General features: G+C 36.0%; 1 protein-coding gene across 1 annotated transcript in view; it reads left to right on the forward strand.

Moving 5' to 3' along the window:
* Positions 1 to 24,221, forward strand: part of LOC131675548 (uncharacterized) — a 388,279-nt gene that overhangs the window by 2,287 nt on the left and 361,771 nt on the right. Inside the window, exon 3 of the mRNA XM_058954564.1 lies at positions 3,728 to 3,877. Within this exon, the coding sequence (XP_058810547.1) occupies positions 3,728 to 3,877 (150 nt within the window). The remainder of the gene's footprint in view (positions 1 to 3,727; positions 3,878 to 24,221) is intronic.

Below are 24,221 nucleotides of genomic sequence, written 5' to 3' on the forward strand. Positions count from 1 at the left end.
TATTTCAGGATACCTTAAGCGATATAGCATGGAGCACGTGTTCTGACCTACCTATCACCAACAGAATGATCCGGTAGAGCGAGTGAACTGAGTCCTGAAGACTATGATCGCTATTTTTGTCGATAACGATCACAGAGATTGGGATAGATACATTCATGAATTTAGGCACGTGATAAATACCGCGACTTAGTCCTCTACGAAGGTTTCTCCAGAATTTCTGAACTTCGGACGTAATCCGCGGCCCGCGAGAAGCCTAAGGCGTGAGGTAAAGAGAAAAGTACCCGTGGTCAGAGTGAGTCCCGAAATTTGGCAAGATCGCTTGCAGCGGTTAAACGCATTGCGAGATTTAATGAGGAAGTATATCGAGAGCGCTCAAGAGCGACAGAAGAGTATGTACGATAAAAAGCGCTCGTATGCTGCGTTTAGTGAGGGAAATCTGGTTTGGCGCAAGCTTTATCCGTTGTCGAGTGCAGCGGTGGGCCGAAACGCCAGCCTGGAGCCTGAGTTTGGAGGTCCGTATAGGATTGTCAAAAAGATTTCGGACGTCGTGTATGAGTTGAAGGTAAAGGACAAACGACAGGTTCCGATGGCGCAGGTAAAAGATTTAAAAAGATACGTTCCGCCGCGAGTCGTGGGCCGGATCCAGAGATTATCGTGTCGTCTAGAGTGAGATGTAGAGTTGCGTTATGTATTGATGTATGTTATATTGGTTTCTTCTCTTTCTTTATTGTATATGTAGGGCAATTGTTAGTAATGGTGTTGGTTTTGCCTTTACGGATGGAACAGCGAACGAGAGAGTCGGTATCACCGACGCCCGAGGTACCGAGGCACCCTACTCGCGTCTTTCTTTATGTGCACTCGTCTATCATTGAACTTATTCTCGATCATCGACTCGACTGGGGACATGAACGAAGCTCGGCTGCGTTCAGACCTCCGCTTCGCGCTTGCCTGGATTAGCATCGTATGCAATTTCTGTGTCAACAATTCGTAGTGAAATTTTAACGCATACCAAGTTCGCCTCAAAAAGCTTAAGCAGAAGTCGTCGAGTCGGCCCCCGCCTGCAAGTTTTCTTAAGTCGCTATTTTACCGATACACATTGGGTAATACTAATAAAAGAAACCCACGGTGCCGCATACTTGACAACTCACGGCCGTGACCGGGGCACGCGGTCGCAAAATGACCAACCTGCTTGCACCGATAACACGTGGGCAGTGGCCTATCGCTTACGCGATTACTTCGACTCGGATATTGGGAGCTCCTATATCCTCTGCCCTCACAAGAGTAGCAATTATTAGCAAGTCTCTCTGCTGCTGCTTGTTCCGCTACTAAGAAATCAGACCCATTGGGTCATACTCGAGCAATTCTCATCGGTCATTGGAATCGCCAGGGCGGCCGATGGGGCAGTCTTCGCCTTCTTCGGAGCACTTTCACCGGGTAAAGTCCACTGTTTCGACTGTTCCTTGGTCTCTAGTGTATACCAGTGGATCCATGTTTCGTCGACTGTCACGAAACAACGCAGAAACTCCTTCGGATTGCGCTTAAACAGCGTCAGACATTGCTCTGAAGTTGTCTCACGGTTGCGCTTCTTGTCCGGAGTGCGCAAACGCGGCACCCATCGCGCCGACAGCTTTCTCATGCCCAAAATTTCATGCAGCACATGACCCACGCGGTCTTTTGAGATGCCTACGATCTTAGCTATCTCGCGCACCTTCAATCGTCGATCTGCCAATACGAGATCGTGAATTTTTGTTACGTAATCCTCCGTGGTAGCCGTTTTCGGAGCACCTGGACGTGACTCTTCAAAAATCGACGTACGACCACGTTGAAACTCGTTAAACCAATTTTTGACGGTCGCCATCGAAGGAGAAGAGTCACCGTACACAGCATCCAAGCGCTTTTTGATTTCGCTGCGCGATTTCCCTTCCAAAAACAAGAATCGAATCACCGACCGATACTGCTCTTTTTCCATTTTTCAAAAATCAACGGATACACTTGCTTTTACACGCTCGCAAAAATAAACTACAACTCCGATCCGGCTGAAATCTTGACAATAACCATCGAGAGGGTTGTACTACGTGATAGAATATTTCTTTTGCTAGAGTGGCGCCATCGGGCGGTGAGGCTAAGTACTTATCGGACCATCCTCGTATATAAATTTAATCAAAAAGCTAGACTAAGGCCTTACGCGGATTTAATATTGAGAAAAGAAAACAAGCTACGAATGAGTTTAAAAAACTATTTCATAAGATTATGATTAACGCTTTTTGTGAATAGATAATGAAAAACGAAAGAGAAAAAAGATCCCAGGTATAGAGCAAAAGTGGGAATTGCACAACCTTTTAATATAGCTCTATCTTTTACAAAAATATAGTATCAGTTCAGTCATTATGGAAAAGAGCGAAGGTGGGACTCTCACTATTCCTTAATATACGAAGAGAGGGAGGCGGCTCATAAAGCAAAGTAATGGAGATCCAGTACATATGTAAAAAAGAAAGTTCACGTTCTTTTCATTTCCGTAATAACAAATAGCGATTTCCATTAAAAAAGAAGTTAATCTTGAAAAGACCTTCAAAAATGACTTTGGGGTTTAAGTTAAGATCATCGATTATTTTTTTGGACCAAATGCTACAATTTCTAGAAACAATTTTCTGGGAAAACAAAATCGTGGAAAGTTTTCACAATTACTTTTAGTATACCTTTATACACACTGTGACGGTAAACGTCTTGTTAGCGCTACCGTCTCAAACACGCGGCTACCTGTGAGGGCAGCACCTACTGGTTGGGGAAAATAGAAAAAAGGAACTCGGTATGAGACGCGACGGAACGCGCGCGAATATGAAAGAACCAGACGAGGACTAGCAATCCGAGCATCCAGCTGCAGTTAATAACAATCGGAGTTTTTCCGAGTTTTGTGAGTGCTGAAGCGAGCAAGCTAAATTCTCCAGACATCAACCGAAAGCTGTACTTTTGTCGTCGCTGTTACGAATGTGTGTGAGTGTGTGGGTGAAAGGTTTCGCTATCGAGGGCGAAACCGAGAGTGCGAGCCACCTCATTCAAAAAGACTGACATCCCGGAGGCAGACATACGAACTTGATTCTCCCCCCCTTCTAATAGTGTGACCGATAATAAGGTAAGCTGGCCGGCTTAGTATCACGACTTTTTATATATGACTGCGCGGAACTAATTACTAATCCCTCTTACTCTGTAAGAATCGGCGGCGTGTATGTGTTAACTCTGCGAACAAAGAGCTGCAAACGCTCCGGCGCTGCATGTTATTGTCGTGCGCGCTTTGTAAACAGAAATACGCGGGCCAAGTATATTGTAGAGTATAAGTAAATAAACTAACTCGCATGTGATTCAAATTATAATTTCTCTATTGTCATTTCTAGCTAGTAGTAAGTTGGTTGACTGACTCCTGTCCCCTCCTGCTCTCCGATTAATGAATTTGAATATTTCGATATCACTGCGCGCATCACGATACGATTGCGCGTCGAACAAATTATCGGAATAAAAATGGAGCATTCACTCCGTTACAACACAAACATACAGACATACACACACAAACATACACGTATACTTATACATATATATATATATAAACAAGATATTTAAAAAAAATTATATAAGTAGAAAAAATAAAAGACCATTTAACCATATTTTGGAACCTTGTTTTTTAGTCATACATCAATGTTGATATTCACCAACTAACGTTTTTCTTATTTTTCAGGAAGAAAAATACTATTCAAAAATTGGAGCCATATTCAAAAAAACCATTAGCAAAAAATTATACCGATCATAGTAGTAATCCTAATCCGGAAATCGCTGCTCTTGATAGTGTGAATAAAATATTAACCTTTGGAACTATGCCTCATTATAGGTATGTCAATATTACCTAGTTTTATTTATTTTAATGACGAAGTCTATGAATATATTGTTAAATTGTTTCCACGTGCATTTTCATGCGGATTGTAGACTAGAATAAAACTCGTTTCATTATTAAAATTTTTAGCTATTCAGCTCTATAGTTTAATAAATAATAATTTTAAAAGGAATAGTTTGAAATAAAAGTTGTTTCTTAATGAATTATCTACAAAACCTAGAAAAAATTTTACTTTGAATACATTAGTTGATTTGTGAATTGAGAAAAATGAAGAACAAGCACGAAATTTAAAAAATTATTTTATGTTTAAATCACAAGTAAAATAATAATTTCGAAGTGTTGTTTTTACCGATTTTTTTTATAGATAATTCGTTAAGAAACAAATTTTATAAAAAACTTTTATCCCTAAAATTATTATTAGTTAAACTACACAGCTAAATGTGCACAAAAAATTCTGAAATACTAGGCTTTACCAAAGCAGCTATTGTAGAATTAACGCGTTTGGAGAATTATCGTTTTGATAACTCTCACGAGCGACGCAATGGGTCCGTGCCGTATCACTAATTATTTTGTAGGAAAAGATATGGGAGGTTCTTTTGCTCTACTGTATCGGTGACGATGGGCCTCGTCACGAGGTTGGCGTGTTGGGTGCTAAATCGAGAGGAAGGGAATGACGGGCGCACACAATGATCACTCTCAATAACCTTTAACCATATTTATTAGTCAACATGTTTCACAATCATAAAGAGAGGCGACGCGGATTTACGCGTCGTCCTCTACGGCCGCGTGCCTTCGCTCGTGCGGAAAAATGAACAGGGGCACGGTAGAATGAATTAAGAGGAACTCGAAGGAGGGTCTGGCTGTTCTCGCCATTTTCGCTGTACTCCCAGATGATCGCGAGCACCGCGCCGACGCGTCGCGCACTCGCGAATAAAGAGAGAGAGAAAGAGAGAGAGACGATCTGACCTGATAAAGGCTGCTGGCAGTAACGGCTGCTAGTATTGCAGGCAGGTTGACGGCATGCTTATACGACGCATCAATCTCTCTCTCTTCTTACCGCAAAGGCTCTTGCTCCTAATTGGCTCCCAATGACGATGCCCGGCACAGGTATTGGCCCTGAAATAAAGCAGTGCGAGCATCGGGCAACAGCGAAGGAGCGAGCTGCGAGAGAGAGAGAGAGAGAGAGAGAGACAGAGAGAGAGAGAGAGAGAGAGAGAGACAGAGAGAGAGAGAGAGAGAGAGAGAGAGAGAGAGACAGAGAGAGAGAGAGAGAGAGAGAGAGAGAGAGAGCGTACCAGTCAGGGCTGGCCATTACGGCCAGGGCCCTGTCACAACTTTTAGTCATAATAACACATCAACAATGATCTCACTCTAAACATATCAAAACGTTTCACTAAATACAGACTTGAGAAGATTACTGATCAAATTGTAATTACGAAATTAAAAAAAAATGAACTAAGAAAAATTTATATTTCTTCGTTCTATTAGTTGTAATTTTGTAAGTTTTTAAAATATCAATGATTATTTAAAAGTAATTTATGATAATCATTTATTCTCAAAGTAATTATTTTAATTTTTATTGATAAAAAACCATTTCTATGGACAGATGAATATCAAGTTCATGAAAACGTTGAATAAACCGATGTGAGTTGTTTATGTTTTTATTTTGATGGTTGACTCTTCCGATGTGTATAAATTATTAAAATTTTTACTATCTTATTACATAATTAGTTGCATTCTTTGAAAATTAATCAGAAATTATTTCAGAATATCAGCTGCCCCGAAATTATACATTGTAACGGGGTGGATTAGCTTGCACAAAAAGGGTTTATTAAAGAACAAACTCACACGATGTAGAGCTAACCGCCGCTCCGATAAACACGTATGAGTATACGTGTATTCGCCTTTATTTTTGATACTTTCGTTCCGATGTCTTTTTTCCAACCGAGTTGAACTCACCTTAAGTCATATAACTTGTGACACTCGATCTATCTTCGGTTTGAGTGACCTAATGTTTATTCCAACTAATCGCCTAGATGAAATCAGTTCAAAATTTAATCGGTGACGGATCCGTTAAACTAATTTATTTTATTTTATTTATTTAAATACAATTAAGATATACAGCAAAATTATACAAATAAGTATATCTGCCGCACCCATAGAAAAGTATGCAAACTTTTGTTTGTGGGATTGGATTTCTTATAAGTAGAAAAAAATAAAATTAACAATAAAATAAATAATAAAAACTTAAAAATAAAAACTTAAAAACTACTTACAAACTATTGCACAAATATATATAAATAATTTTTAATTATACACTATATTATACAAATTAATAGTAGTTATTTCGGATCTAGAACTTCAATGTTTTTTTAATATTTTTAATATTAGTTTCTAGAATTTTGAATTCATTAGCTAACATGTTAAAAACCTTAATAGCTATGATATTGCTACTGTTTCTATACTTAGACTTATTGATCTTTGGTAATTGAACATTTTTTCTCCTTGTTACGCTGTGTAACGAGCAGGCTCGTTAAGAGGTAGATGAGCGAGATTTGAAATAGCGCGCCATGCGCAAAAGACCCGCGCAGCGAGAAAGAGAGAGAGAGAGAGATAGCTACGATAGGCGGGCTCGAGAGAGTACACGTGAGACCGGCAAGCGGACAAGGCACGCTCGAAGTCCTTTTGTTTTCTCGGTGTGGAAAAATTGAATACAGGAGAATCGGTTCTGTGCGGTGACCAACGAAAACGGTGCGAAACGAATATTGTCAGTGCACGGAGAGATAGACTACGAGCGAGGATCAACGGGGGCCGACTCAAGATCACCGTACGACCCGAGGGCCTCGATACGTCGCCCACCACCCATAAGGACAGGTCGACAGAACACTCACCCTCGGTGACTCTGGGCGACGTCGATCGAGTATTTAGGTTCGAAACCCAAGGCGTAGCTGTCTGCAGCAGCGTTCGCCCGCGTAAGTTTCTTCCGTTGTAACAATATTGCATGCGAGAGTTCCGGGAAGCGAGCGTATATAAACTGCGTCGGCTGCGTGCCATTCGTAATCTTATTGTCTGTCTCTCTCTCTCTCACGGGTACGTATAATTGGGCTGTGCGCTGCGAACCTCTCGGTCAATATGGAATGTGCGCTAACGTGTAAATAAGTAACGAATAAAATCCGCTGTGAATATACTGAGTAAGTCGGCAAATTCATTCGATAGCACCGAATTTTCTCTACGTTCCCTTCTCCCTCGCAACGTTTTCTAAGAACCTACAACCACCGATCTTTCTTATTGTTCCGTGCTTTCGCGCTCGTTTTCAGGCTGCGCGTCCAGCATAGTGCTAGCCAAAAGAGGGAAGCGGCGGCGACATACATATTTTGTTAACGGACGGCGATTTACTTCCAAAGAAATCAACAACCGTTACAGCTGTTTGATTTTTTTAGATTAATACTAAGTTCAGCATAGTAGTAAGTAATTGATTCTAATGCAAATAACTGTGGTATACTTAATGGATAATTATGAGTAACAAACGTTTTCGTGCAGACAATTTTTAGAATCTTATTTTGTAAATTTTGTAGTGGGTAGATGTGTGTATAATATGCACCACCCCAAGCAATTAGGTTCGAAACCATAATTCATAATTCCACCAAAATAAGAATAATATAGTTAAAGCATGGTATCTGTTTGTGTAAATTTTGATAATTTGTAAAAAATAAACAATAGGTATTCAGATTTATTAACTAGGTAATCAATATGATTTTTCCATCTCAAATTACAATCAATCAGTATGCCAAGATATCTATAACTTTCTTCTCTTTTTAATGAGTTGCTTTTTATTTTAACGTGCATGCTAACCGGTATACTGCTGGCATAACTACCAAATGTTATAAAAACTGATTTATTCACATTTAATGTTAACTTATTTGTAATAATGAGACATTTAGCAACTCTTTCCAAATAATTATTCATGATGGTAATTGTCATTTCCCATGTTTTGGCACTAGAAACTACAACAGTATCATCTGCATAAGCTATAACAGATTCATTTGGCATTTCTACCAGCAGATCATTTATATACAATATAAACAATAGAGGCCCAAGTATGGTTCCTTGGGGTACACCGATGCTAATATTTTTATAATCGCTTACAATACCATTTATTTTTACCCTTTGTTTTCTATTAGATAAATAGCTTAACATAATATCATACGCTTTACCTGTTATTCGGTATCTATAAAGTTTTTTTAGAAGAATTTTATGATCGACACAATCAAAGGCCTTGGCCAAGTCAAGGAAAGTCCCAATTGTCGGAATACTTTTATCTAAATTATCATAAATCATATCAGTCAGTCTTTTTAAAGCATCTTTGGTACCTAGCTTTTTTAGGAACCCATATTGCCTATCAGAAATTATTTTGCTTTTCGATATGAAACTAAATATTCTTTTATGTATGATTTTTTCAAATATTTTAGCTATGTTGGACGTTAAAGATATTGGCCTGTAATTTTCAATTTTAGTCTTGTCTTTGCCTTTATGTATAGGTACAATTTCAGCCATTTTTAGTGCATCCGGTCATATTGCCTGTTTAATACATTCATTAAGCAGACAAGCTAGAGGTTCAGCAATGTAATTTATAATTTCTTTGATAACCATGGTGGAAATATTATCAACTCCACCTGATTTTGGTTTCAAGTTCTTAACTATGCTTTTAATTTCCTCTTTATCCGTGAGATGCACAAATATAGATTTTTCATTATTTATTGGTAAATTAAGGTTATCTCTCTCACTTTGTTCAATATACTGACTCAAATGTACACCTATCGAGCAAAAATAATTATTCATATATTCAGCTATTTGGTCATGTCTCTCAATTTTATCATTTCTTTCATTAATTAGTAATTCTATTTTATTGCTATTAAACTTTTTCTTTTTCCCTATTTTATCTTTGATAATTTTCCAAAATAATCTCGGATTTTTACAATTTTTTATTAAGGAATCAGCATCATATTTACATTTGGCATCCAAAATTACTTTATTTAAAAATTTTTTTATAATTGTATTATATTTTTTGAGCTGTACATTTGTCGGATTCAGCCTCCAAACTCTATATAAATGCTCCTTCCTATTACAAGATATAATAATTCCTTTATTGATCCATTTCTTTCTTGGTATAAATTTAGATTTTGATTTGACCCTATTATTAAATTTAATAGACATATTTATACATTTTCTCATTTCATTAATTATTAATTCAGTTGTCAAGTTCGGGTCAATCATCACAAAATCCATCTAATTTATGGATTTCGCTATTTTATTCAATTTTTTATAATCAATATATCTAATATGATCAGTTCTTATATTAACATCGGTATTGTTTTTATTTCTAAAATTAATTCGTAATGATCATTGAGAGTATTATTTAATTTATATGACTCATATTCAAGTAATTCACTCTTCACAAAAATATTATCAATACAAGACCCTCCAACACCATTTGGTGATGGTCTCGTAATATCCTTAAAGCTAGGTTCAAATCCCAATTCCAAGAATGTACAAAGGAAATCACTGGATATGATATCGTCATCAAGCATGTTGATGTTGAAGTCACCAATTACCAAGTGATTACTACAATTTAATTTATTATCTAAGTATTGTTTTAACTTGTTGATAAATTCTATTTTTTCTATATTGTGAGATCTATATACTGCAGATACATGTAAATAAGTTGAATCATTTATTTTTATTTTGGAATATATAAATTTTACTTTGCCAGAATCTTCTATTACTGTAGTTTGTGAAAGAGTATTCGAGATATACATAACCACACCATCATTTTGATTTATTTTGTTGTTATTGTAAAAGATATTATACCCTTCCATTTAAAAATACTCATATGATTATAATTTCCAAGTTTCAGTGCAAATAATTATTATTGGTTTGATCATTAATCTTTCTATTAAAATTTCCAAATTTGCAAAGTTAGCATTCAGACTTCTAATATTTACATATAAAACAATATTATTGTTAACTCCTACACAACCATTAAAATCGCATATAGAAAAAACTTTATTATCTCTTAAAATAAATATATCACTATATTCATTATCAAATAAATCACAATTTCTTACCGCCACCATTGTTATTTCGTAACCGATTTTGTAATGAACACCATTGTTATTTTGTAATCCGCCGTAATTGTTGAAGAGAAATATTGAAGGTGCTCCTCTGGAACCAGCTACGCTGCCTCGGTCACTAATATCGGTGACTGCTGCTGTGATGCTGCTGCTTTTTCTATTGCCTGCGATCACTGGCGCACGTATCCAAGAGAATCCCAGGAAAACTTTTATGAGCAAAAGGCAAATCACAGTGAAAAAACTATTTGCCGATACTCTACAAGTAACAGCTGAGGCTTAACTGAAACTTTGAACTCTCGCGCGCCCCCTCTCTCTCTTAGACGTTCGTTCTAGCATCGAAAGTGCTACTGAATCGCAAACATATCGATTGATCGAATCGACCACCGTTGTAATATAAATAATATATACAGTATTGATTTAATTTTTCATTGTTTTCATAATATTATAAATTTTTTCGTATCTTTTGATTATTTTGTAACATGGTGATAAATTTATTTAACTCCGTTAAAGAATATTCATCCTTGCGAATATAACTGCCACATCGATCTGCTGCTTAAATTGTAAAAGTGCTGTTAAGCTTGTGGTCCTTATGGCTAAAACTTGTATAATATTGATTCATTACTTAGGTTATTCACGAGGATTTCATTCAAATCGTAGCAATGAGTGATGTTTGCGTAATTAACAAACAAATAATTTAGTAAACCAAAACAAGCAGCGAAAAGTCTGATGATCCAATTACACTCGGTATACAATAATGTATAGCGATATAAGTCAGGACGGAAGCTATTTTAACAATTATCATTAGGCTATCTAATATATCTGCATAGATAGTCCTGGTCTTCACAAATTTGATAAAAAATCTAGAAAAATATAATTGGTTTACGTAAATGAAAGATTCCTTGATAAATAAATTTAAAAATCTGCCATAGAATTAGCTTGTAAAGGTAGCACACGGTTTACTGACTCCTATACGAGCAATTCTATAAGAGTCTCTCTAGGTCATTCCTAAAGTATATGTCAGGATTAATGAAATTTCGTAACGGTTACTAGTTTTATGTTAATTTTTCCATGGGCTTGATTACATTCAGTTTTTCTGCAATAAATATATTTACTATAGTACTATAGTAGATGAGTAATGTATATTTCAGGGTAGATTTGTCCCTAGGATTTCAAGATTCTAGGGGCTAGAACCTTATACTTAATCATATATACGAGGTCTGTCCAGAAAGTATCGGGCCTACGTTTATATCTTCGCACCATAGTGTTCGAGCGACCTCTACCGGATAGAAACGTCAACAGTAAAGCCTCATGAATCTATTGGTTACTTACTGACACCTGCCGGACGTATAGTTCATGCGCAGCGTGTCTTTGTTTACAGTGCCTTTTTCGCGTTCGTCGGATTTTGATATTGTCAAAAATGACTGAAAAACAAGATCAATGAATTTGCATCAAATTTTGCTTTCAACTCGGAAAAACGAGTTCTGAAACTATTGAAATAATGCAAAAGGCCTTCGGAAGCGAGTGTATGAGCAAAACACAAATAAAAGAGTGGTATAAACAGTTCAAAGATTGTCGCACTTCTGTCGATAGTGATTCTCGTTCCGGCTGACCTTCGACGACAAAAACCGCAGATAATATTGAGCGGGTGCGACTTGCAATCGAACAAGATTCTCATATGACTGTGCGAAAACTAGAAGAAGACCTCGGGATACCAAAAACAATCATTTCAGAAATTTCAACCGAAAATTTAGGAATGAAACCTGTGTGTGCGAAATTCATCCCAAAATTGTTTATAGCAGAGCAGAAGAACATTCGCTTAGAAATCGCTCTCGACAATCTGGAAATGGTCAAGAATGATGATAATGTGCTTAGAAAAGTTATTACAGGTGATGAATCATGGGTTTATGGTTATGAGCCTGAAATAAAATAACAATCTTCACCGTGGAATCATTGTGAATCGCCAAGACCAAAAAAAGCACGTCAAAGTCGAAGCAATGTTAAGTCAATGTTGATTGTTTTTTTTGATTGTGAAGGTGTTGTACATCACGAATATATACTAACAGGTCAGACAATCAATAAAGAATACTACGTTCAAATTTTGAAACGTTTGCGTGTTGCAGTAAGAAGAAAGCGGCCGCACTTTTGGGAAAGCGGTGACTGGCTTCTCCATCACGATAATGCGCCAGCGCATTCATCCAATCTTGTGCAATATCGCATTGCTTCGACAACTTCCATACAGTCCCGACATAGCCCCTTGTAACTTTTGACTGTTTCCAAAACTAAAAAAACCACTTAAAGAACACCGATTCGATAACAAAATAACGGTTGAAAACAATGCAACGAATGTACTTAAGGCTATCCCTAAAAGTGAGTTCCAGGACTGTTTTGAAAAGTGGAAACATCGATGGAACCATGTTATTCAATCAAGTGGGGATTACTTTGAAGGATGCCACCCATCAGATGATAAAGAATAACGCTAGCACGAAAATATAAAGGTAGGCCCGATACTTTCCGGACAGACCTCGTAGTTGGCCCGCGTGTTTATGCTTACGAAGCGCGCGCGCGTTAATAACATACAATGCTGGAGCGGCCGCGGCTCTATGTTCGCAGAGTTAATATATGCATGCTGTCGATCTTCACAGAGTACGAAGGATTAATAATTCCTTCCGCGCCGTCATATAAAAAACTCGCGATACTAAGCTGGCCAGCTTACCTTATTAGCGATCGTATTATTAGCAGGGGGAGGAGAAAGTTAATTATCGGTACTTTGCCGGAAGCAGTTCGCTCACGGTTTCACCCTCGATGGCAAAACTCCGCACCCTCACACACTCGCACACACTCGTAACAATACTGACGAAAGCAGATATCCCGGTATCGGCGAAGGTGTCACTTCTACTTAATGTTTGGGTTGTTACGAGTGTGTGCGAGTGTGTGAGGGTGCGGAGTTTCGCCATTTTTATATGACGGCGCGGAAGGAATTATTAATCCTTCGTACTCTGTGAAAATCGACAGCATGCATGTATTAACTCTGCGAACATAGAGCCGCGGCCGCTCCGGCATTGCATGTTATTGACGCGCGCGCGCTTCGTAAACATAAAGACGCGGGCCAAGTATATTGTAGAGTATAGGTAAATAAACTAACTCACATGCGATTCAAATTATAATTTCACTGTTGTTATTTCTAACTAGTAGCAAGCTGGTTGACTAACTCCCGTCTCCTCCTGCTCTCTGACTTTTGAATTTGAACATTTCGATATTATCGCGCGCATCTCGATACGATTGCGCGTCGGACGAATAATCGGAATGAAACGGAGCATTCACCCCGTTACAGTCTATATCATAGTTTTGAACCCACACAATACGCACTTGGGTAACCCATTTCGATGCTGATTTTTTTTTAAATGAACACAGAAATGTTAGACTTTGTGAATTTGTTCTGATTTTTAGAGTTAAATTTGAGATCCTTAAAATTTTTCAAAGTTCATAAATCGAGCAAAAAAGTAGTAAAAAAAGGGTATTTTCAAGGGGCATAGAAGTGTTAAATTTTAGGATACAGCATCGCGCAAAAGCTAATTCTCTTTGTTTATTTAACCTCTTTTTATTTCTGTGCTTAGAAATTAGTCTAGAGCTTTTAAACTGCTTATAACGTATAGCATATTTTTTTAAGTTTTACTCATTTTCAAAGCTCTGTAACAAATTTAGTTTTAATATTTTGAATCTTTCAAAACGGCGATTTTTTCGTCTTAAAAAGACAAAAAAAACTTCGCCTCCGCATTTTTCTGAAGTAAAAACTGACGTACTTATAGCCTTTAAAGTAGATTCTAAATTTGAAAAATGACGATTTTAGACAAATTCGATCCCCTATGACTTTTTTGTAGCAACTTCAAATGAGCTGAAAACTTTAGCAGATATTCTTTAAATCATACCAAAAAGAAGTATTACTACTTGTTTGTATATCGGAATAATAACGTTATTTTTTCATCTGATTTCTATCTATTTTATTCAATCATTGTAAATTACATTGTAAGTCAACTTAGTCTGAGATTCGGTCATGTTTTATAATAGTAATATATTTTTCCCAGTGCAGTCTCAAAACAATCTGAAACTTCAGTTTGATTTCGCAGTCACTGACAAATAAACAATTAGCCGCTTTTAGTTATAACAACTATAAATGTTAATTGATACGGTATCTAATAAAAACCCCTACCAATTCTTAATTTTTATGTTTATTTTTTGGTATTGCATCAATAGTTGTTATTTTATTTTAAACTATGCAAACACTGAAAGAGTGATTGAAAACAATCGTAAATTTCTCACGAGATCAAAATTGATTGTCTACTATACAATTGATCATGCAATGTAGTATTCTAGATTTTACAATTTAGTTGTTAGATGTTGTTAATATTTCGCTGATACGAGCAAAAGTAATCAATAATAATGAAAAGATTATACAACTGTAAAATATCTATAAACTACTCTATAAAATAATATTGTTAATCGATTTTTCACAAAATAGTCAGTGCTAATAGAAGAATTTCTTACTAATCAATATTTCGACATCTTTGGTATTTCTCATTCAAATATTTGATGTTGAATTTTTTTATATTATATTAATTTCGCTATTGTAACATCTGTGTCATTAGAAAATGATCTCAATCATACAGCAAATTTAGAGTTGCTACTAAAAAGTTACAGGGGATTGAATTTGGCTAAAATCGTCATTTTTCGCATTTCGAATCTACTTTGAGAGGCTGTAAGTACGTCAGTTTTTTCGTCTATAAGTCAGTTATCTCGTTAAATAAAGCACAACCAAATTGCACATGATTTTTTACGATATCCCAAACGAAAAACAAGAGAGCTTAAGAGCATTTTTTTGTATGCGAAGACATAAAAAAATAGATAGCTTTTACCTTTGTCAATCATATGCATTCCAAAGCATCTAATCAGCGATAATGTGAAATTACTAGATTTATTCGGACAAGATGATGATAATATCAAACATATTCGCAATGATCACATTAACTCATACCTTTCGAATAGTTTAAGGAGATTTATTCAAATTGATGGAGAGATGATAATTACGGATTTTCAGTTATCGATAGAGATAAATCAATAAATCATAGAAGATATAGAAAATCATATAATTCTTTTGCTATAAATATCGTAAACTAAGTGAACGAGCGTTATTTCTCTTTCATCAATACAATTATAAACAAATTCTTTTAAACCAATTTTAGAGCCAACCCGTTGTGAAAAAAATAATAATCAAACAATCATCTCAGGTTACAACACGTGTGTTTAAAAGAATTTTGCTTAACAAAATGGAGAGTGTCAAGAATAACAAAACAATTATAAACAGTATGGATAATTTTGAACAAGAGAAAATAGTACTTCAACAATTAACTAAAGCTCATGATGCAATCAGATGTAAATATCAGCTATTAAAACGTGGAAAAGCAGATTTAGATAAGACTTTCTTATAAAAAGTCTTTATTATAAGAAAGACTTAAACTAGAATATAAATACTTAAACACTTAAACTAGTTGTTGATCCATTGAAAAAGCTTGTAGAAACAACTACTGAAAAAATTAATACTGCCGCTACTACTACAGATATTCATACTTTAATAGTGCTACAAACAATATTGAAACTTGTAACGCGGTACATTACAAGGCCTTTCCTGAGTGCTGCATTATTTGCACCTCAGAAAAGCCATTCCCTTCCCTTGCCGCCCCGTAACCGGTTGAATAAAATAAAAACAAACGCGCCCTATATAAAAACGATTACTTTTTTCATGCCCGAACAACCACACCGAAGATATCGGCGAAACAAACCCGACAAACGCGATCCGACGGACACGCAAAAGAAAAAAAAAAGTAGCGCACCACGAAATAAGAAAGCGCACGCACACACTCACTCCCGACCACGTGTTGCCGTCCGGCAAAAGAAAAACAGGAGACTTCACTGGGAAATGCAAAGGAAATGCATGTTGATGACACATGCAGATCCGTTACACTCCCAGGCACCAACATCAACATTCACAAGACACTAACACTCCTGGGGCAAGCAGAAAATCGCGGATGAAGTGGCAGCCGGCAATCAGCTGGGTTGGGCTGCCGAACACCATCGGCGACATCCTGAGCGCCACACATAACGACAATGATAACCACACACACAAACACCCGGGAGAACGTCACTTAACCGACACAGGAGCGCCCCAGGAGGCGCTCCAACAACCGATAAGAGAACACGAAGCGTACACGCGAGAGACCGAGCGGCCATTTTGAAACGTCGAGACAGACTGAGAGCGAGCGAGCGAGACAGAGCGAGCGAAATAGACTAAACAAGAGCGAGCGAGACAGATGATATGAAATGATGAAAAGAATAATATGTAAATGCGAGGATGGGGGCGCTACAATTGAAACGACATATATTATATATGCATTAAAATTAAAATTATAATGAACATGGAATAAATACCGAATTATAAAATTCGCATGCGACCGACACACCCCCTATTATAATAGCGAGCGACAACTACCCCGTTAAATTAAATTAATAAATTAACCGACAGAATTCGAACCTCTGACGAAATTCGCTAGTGACGTCACGACCGATAAGCGAATTAGAATAAATTTGATTTCCGTCCGGATAGAAAAATAGATAAGAGTATGGGTAGATCTTTTCCGTCAATTAATGATAGCTACTGTAGTGGGGGGGGGGGGGGTGAGAAAGGGTAAATAATGACGAAAGTAGGAGAGTTAAGGAGGGCGCTGTATCCTTCTAATTTACATACGGACCAATGATAAAATATTCGGAGGGCGCTACCGATATCCGAATTAGCATACCGACCAATAATAATATTTCTTCTCCGAAAGAGGAGAAGAAAAGCGATCTTTGACCGCGAAAAGCCGATTCTCGTCCATTTTGCCACTGGTCTTCTAGCGAGAAGGAGTAATCTCTAGATAATCTTGTCGCAGGACCAATTGCGCTAGACGCCTTCTGTTCTCGCTAATTTTGTTCGCCGAAACAGCAAGGAAAATCGTAAGTAGGCAAAGTGCCACTCACTTATATTAATCGCGGAGTACGGGAGTGAAATTTTCAGTGCCGTAGGTCGTCGCGACGCGTGGATCCGTCGATGCCGGTGCCTATCGAATCGCACTGACCTTTCCGCCATTTCGTAAACCGAACGTGAGCGTTAAGATCAGACAAAGAAAATTCGTGATTTAGGATATTCGCGCTGACCATTCCACCATCTTTGTTAATCGAAGACCAACCGGAAAATTATTAATATTTCGATTAATTTGTACCCTTGCTATTTCATAATTATTCAGAGTTATACTGACCCTAATCACTCCGACTTCTTGCTTATGAATTAATAAATATGTCAATAAAGTGATTAATTGTTTTTTTTTACATACAATTTACTTCTGTTACCCTGCCTCAATTGCATGCTGGTGATTTTCAGCCACGGGCGGTTACAATCGGGTAACGCTGATTTGCTATATTTTCGGGTCCCACGATAGGTAACATACGCGCGAATTCGAACGGACTTACGACCTGAATTAAGGAGCCATCATCTGAGCTACCGGCATACCATAATTGAGGAGGAAAAATAGGAATCGAGTAGTTGGACACCGAGGCCTGAAACTGAAGAGATCGCGAGTACTCACCCTACTTGGAAAAGTACTTGCTTCCTGCCTCGGTCATATTACTGCTTCTGTTTTTCCTAAGCTTCCTCAATATGCTTCGCTACTAGATCTCTAAGAGCATTGAGTCGAATTAAACGGTCCATCCACGCTTGCGTATCGATTTTCGTAATAGGCATTTTCTTTTCTAACTCCCTTCTAAGACTTTTGACCGGTCGAGGATCCCTACCAAAGTTTAAAAACGCCGGTGAACTACTGCGGGACGACTGCGTCGCGGTATTTAATGCGTGCCTAAGCTCGTGCAAGTAGCGGTCCCAGCTTCTATGGTCTTTATCGACAAATATTGTGATCGTAGTTTTCAGTGTCAGCAAAATTTATTCCAAAACTACTGAACTTTGACCAAAAAAACAATCGCATGAACATCGCTCAGGAGCTGTTAAACGACATCAACGACGATCCAAGTTTGCTTGAAAGGGTCATAACTGGTGATGAAACATGGGTGTATGGTTATGATATCGAAACTAAAGCACACCTGGAAGCATTCAACGTCACCAAGAGCGAAAAAAGCACGTCAAGTTCGATCAAATGTGAAGGTTTTGCTTACAGTTTTCTTTGACTGCAGGGCCGTGGTGTTGAATCATGAGTTCTTATCACGAGGTCGTACGGTTAATAAGGAGTATTACCTTGAAGTTATGCGACGTTTGCGTGAAGCAATCCGAAAAAAACGCCCCGATTTCTGGAAAAACAATTCATGGCTTTTGCATCACGATAACGCACCTGCTCACTCGTCGTTGCTTGTTCGTAATTTTCGGCCAAAAACAATACCGTAGTCGTGCCCCAACCTCCATATTCACCAGATATGGCTCCGTGTGACTTTTTCCTGTTCCCAAAGTTGAAGAGACCCATGAAAGGACGGCGTTTTTCCTCGATTGAAGAAATAAAGGCCGAATCGCTGAGAGTGCTCAAGGACATACTAAAAAGTGAATATCAAGAGTGCTTCGAAGATTGGAAAAAACGCTGGCATAAGTGTATTATATCTGGGAGGGATTACTTTGAAGGGGACCACATTGATGTAAACGAATAAATAAATATTTTTTTGGAAAAACGATAATTCCGGGTACTTTTTTAACACACCTCGTACATTATAATGGATTTTAATTATATGGGTTTTGAAGGATCAACCACTTAAAATGCGATATATATATAAAATATGAGTATATATATATAAGCTATCATTCATGGATGGCTTGATTAAGAGGATTAAATCAACACTTGTATGATGTAGTATTACAACTGTAACATTTATTTATAACATATACACTTTAGCAAACGCCGAAAATATTACAATGAACGCATAGACTTCAAACTAACCTGAATCAATACAATTGCCGATAGCAAGCATCTGTTTATATGAGTGTTATAACGTCGATGCGCATAGCTTGGACTCTACATAAGTACTATCTCTCGCGCGCGATTCAGCAGGCGACGAAGCCAAGCTTGACGACAAATGTACAAGCTTATATCCCCCCTACTTAAGACCGATGGTTTTCCCATCAGAATAAGGAATAAGCTTGCTAGCATGAAAAATATTCGATTCATTTTTTCTTTGTCTACTATCTATCAAAAACATTGTGTCAGAGATTTTATCTCTAATTTTGAAAGGACCTATTCTAATTGAATCTATTTTGTTTTTGTTTAATTAATTAACGCTTTTTATATAAACTAAATCGCCTATTTTATAATCTATTTGTCTTACATTTTTATCGTAATATTCTTTGTTTTGATTGTGGATTTCTTTTGATTTTCTAAATGCTATTTCTCTATTGTTGATTAGATTTGTCAAGTTATTATCGTTTAATTCATCAGGTAAATAGGAATGGTTAATTCCTGTTAATAAATAATTGGGGGTAAATCCAGTTGAGCTGTGGATTGTGTTGTTATAATCTTTTACACGCTCCTCTGCTATCTGGGGCCATGATTTATTTTCCTTCTCAAAAATTTTGCATCGTATTCTGTTTACCAACGTCTGATTTGTCCTTTCATTTAATCCATTAGAAAATGCACAATCTGTTGCCGTAAAAACCAATGCTATTTTCTGTTTATTTAAATACTGTTTGAATTGTGCTGAGTTTATACCAGGATATTGATCTGATAAAACTAATTTAGTACTACCATTTTTTTCTACTTTTTTGATTAAATTTATGAAATCATTTGCAACTTGAGTTTTTGAAGTTATTATGTATGCAAATCTTGTGAAATGATCCACTGCTAGATGTAAATATTTTTTTGTACTCCTGTTACCTTTGAAACCTCCTATTGTGTCTATAGATACTATTTCAAGAGGTTCCTTTGCTGGGCCGAGTTGAGATAGAGGTGCTCTAAAACAGCCTATTCTGGATTTATTTTTAATGCAGATTTCACAAGCTCTGCAAGTTAATTTTATATGTTTATACATGTTTTTAAAATAAAATTTTTGGCCAAAAGTTAAAATTAACTGTTTTGTGCCTATGTGACCCTTATTAATGTGTAAGTCATTAATAAGAGCCTTCCAAATTCTTCTGTGACCCATATATTCTCTCTATTATTTAGCTTTTTATAAATTATATCGTTTTTTGTGATGCACTTTTCATCAGCTTTCAATAATTTCTGATTTTCTTTGATATCATATAGTTCTAAAAAATTTGAAGTTTTAATAGCAGAGTCCTTATCATTCTCATGTGGTTCCAATACTGGATTTCTAGATAGACAATCTGCTTCGATATTGTTTTCACAAGGATTATATATAATTTCAAATTCAAATTGTGAGACATAGTTTAAAATTTGTAGAAGTTCCATATTATTGCTTTTTTTTATGTTGAAATTTTCCAATGATCTGTGGTCGGAAAATACAATAAATTTTTTTCCTATCAGATGAAATTGCCAGTATAGAATGGCCTCTTTGATTCCTAAGCACTCTAGAAAATAGCTTTTTTTCTTTTCTGAGCTTCCGTTAACTTTCTAGAAAAGAAAAACACTGACTTCACAGAGTTATCTTCCTGTGGCTGTTTCATTATTGCACCAACTCCCTCTGCACTTGCATCAGTGAAAATATATATTGGAGCTTCTGGATTGAAGATTGCTAAGATGGGGGTTGTGCACAAATATTCTTTTGTCGAAATAAAACTATTTTTACATTCTTCGGACCAGGTAAAGGACACATTCTTTCTTAATAAATTTCTCAAAGGATCCAGCAGAGTAACATGATTTGGTATAAATTTTGAATAAAAGTTGATTTTACCCAAAAACTGTCTAATTTGTGTTTTTGTATTTGGTGTAGGAAATTTCTTAATGGCCTCTAGATTGTCATTTATTGGTTTAATCATGTTGTTTGCTATTTCGTGTCCTAAATAAATTATCCTTTTTTGGGCAAATTCACATTTATTTTTATTTAACTTAAAATTTTGTTCATCTAGTGCTTGTAGTACTAGCTCTACATGATGTACATGCTCTTCGTATGACTTGGAAAACACCAGTATATCATCTATATAGTTCATCGTGAAAGCACCCAATTTCTTTTTTCTAATCACACCTACTAAAACTCTTTGAAAAATAGCAGAAGCCGTTTTCAAACCAAAAGGTAAACATTTCCACTGCCAGTGTCCGTGATGAGTCACGAAAGCCAGCTTATATCTATCCTTTGCACGTACCGGAATCGACCAAAACGCCGAATTCACATCCAATTTTTACAAAAACTTACAATCTCTGGCACGTATAGTGAGATCGTCGATCCTTGGGAAAGGTTGACTCTTTGGCATTACTATTTTGTTGAGTTCATTTAAATCGATACATAAACGTGATTTTTTTCCTTCTTCTTTCTTGTAAACCATGGTTACAGGAGCTGCATAAGGACTGCTTGACTCTTCTATTAAATCTGCTTTTAGCAAATCCTCCACTTGTTTCTCGATTTCTAATTTGTCTTGAAATGAGCATCTATATGGTTTCTTTGAAATATACTTGTTTTCTATTAATTTCACAGTGGCTTCATAATCTTTTATTGTTCCTATATCAAATTTTGACTTGGCAAAAATTTTCTCATTTTTTTTTATAATATTCTCTATTCTATTAATATTCATTTCACAGCTGTTATTTTTTTTTCAACTTTTTTTTGTGATATAATTAAATTCTCATCCTAAGAGAGTTTAAATTTTTTTATCGCGTCTAATCCTAATAATCAATTTCGTCTTTTTTATCAATAAAAAATTGAAAATTTTCTTCGATATTACCAATTTTAATATGTAATGTTATGACGCCTTCCGTTTTTGCTATTCCCGCTATTCCTTTAATAGTATCTCTCCCACTTATTATTTGTTTAATGTTTTTTTTTTTCATATAAATATTTACTACTAACTAACGAAACATTGGATTCTGAGTCATAAAGACCAATTGCTGAACAATTATTTTCAAAAATTCTAATTTTAATGAGTGGGAGAACTATTCGTTTTTTGCTTCCTCGTAATTTGCCACTAACTCTTGTATTTCGTTATTATTTGTGAGCTTGATATTTTCATTTCTGAAATTTTTGGTTTGTCTATCTTTGTTACGTCATGCACTTTCTGAATGAAATCTATTTTTAAAACCTTGTCTATCACAAATACTACATGGTTTCTTTTCATTTGGAATTCTCTTGTTCTCGTTATCATTTTTTGAATAGTTAATCTTACTAAATTGTTTTAATTTTGACATTAAATTTTCTATGTTTGTGATGGATTTTCTATCTAACTTATTTTGAATAAATTTTGGTAAACTAATGACAATCATGTTAATTTGTGTGATAGTAGTTAGATTATCATCCATTTCTAACAACAATCTTCTTTTCTTTAATGCAAAATCTGGTAATGAACCATTATAAAACTTATAGTTATAAGCATACTCTATATCTGCCCAGGATTGTGTAGAGAAGGTGTCAATAAAGGCATTATTCCAAGCCTCCCAATTTAGCATAGAGTTCTCCTTTATAAACACATTATACCAATCTATAGCTAATTTCTCCAAGAACAATCTCAACACTTCAGCGTATTTATTTTGTAAAATCCCTACTCTATTGCATTCCCGGATGGATAAATTAATCCAGACATTCGCATTTGTATTTTCTCCGCTAAATTTTTCGATAATAATGTCTTTTAGCAGAGAACTCGTTTTTCTTTCAAAAGTTGTTGTTGTCGACCCACTGTATACATTCGATTCCGGCGCTGTGTTTGCTTCTTCCAGATATTCGTTGTGGAACACAACATTGCCTTCCGTGTCCAAGTAGATATCCTTTAGCCCATCAGATAGGGTAATGATGACGTTGCGAAATTTGTTGCGCACTTTCAAGCTTTTGATCACATTTTTGAGAATTTGGGTATCAAATAACTGTTTATGTTGAGCACTTGTTTGTTTATCTGTTGGAATTAAAAAACTTTCCTCATGGCCAAGCAGTTGAATTTTGTTCACTTTGACTACAGTGCTCTTCGAATCTGCTTCAGCCTCCGAGATAAAATGAAACTTTGCTTTAATCTCCATTGCATTGATTTGTAAGCTATCATTCATGGATGGCTTGATAAAGAGGATTAAATCAACACTTGTATGATGTAGTATTACAACTGTAACATTTATTTATAACATATACACTTTAGCAAACGCCAAAAATATTACAATGAACGCATAGACTTCAAACTAACCTGAATCAATACAATTGCCGATAGCAAGCCTCTGTTTATATGAGTGTTATAACGTCGATGCGCATAGCTCGGACTCTATACAAGTACTATCTCTCGCGCGCGATTCAGCAGGCGACGAAGCCAAGCTTGACGACAAATATACAAGCTTATATAATATGAATATACATATAAAATATGAATATATATATATTTTTTTTTCTATTAAAAATATACGTCCATGTTAATTATATTGTTAATAGATTTTCATGAAAGATGGAACTACTATGAAAGTTAGATTGTGCAATCTGTACTTCTACTCCATAACAACCACCTCATTTATTAATTAATTTAACATCTTTTCTTCTCTCTTTCTTTCATCTTTCATAGTTTATCCATATACTGAATTAACCATGAGCTTATAACATAATTTTTCAAACTCATTTTTAGCTCTTTTTCTTTTTTCAGCATTCAAATCACCGTAAGTTTTGAGCCACGATCGAAATTCTAGAGCTCTGTGTATTTTTTTCAGTTTGAGTCTTTCTTTAAAAATCTATAATAAATTATGTCACGTTCTTTATCGTAAAGTTTATTCTCTTTTGATCCGAGAGGTGTACCCAAGAGATCTTTATGTTCGTCATATATATTTTATCTACTTCTGAAATATTATTAACCATGTTATCATTAGGAATATTATAAAAATCAAATAAATAAAATTATAAATTCAACGTCAGAGACTCATTGGAATTTTCCATATGGTAGTGCATATATTATAGCTCATCCGCATAGGTTATTGACATTAAAATATATCAAAATCTTACTTTTTTCTTTCTTATTATATCCTACGCCCTTGTAACAATTATTAGCTTTCGAATATCGATTACAA

Source organism: Phymastichus coffea, unplaced genomic scaffold (genome assembly GCF_024137745.1).
Source record: "Phymastichus coffea isolate CEN01 unplaced genomic scaffold, Cenicafe_Pcof_1.1 PCOF00025, whole genome shotgun sequence".
Classification (NCBI taxonomy): Eukaryota; Metazoa; Arthropoda; class Insecta; order Hymenoptera; family Eulophidae; genus Phymastichus; species Phymastichus coffea.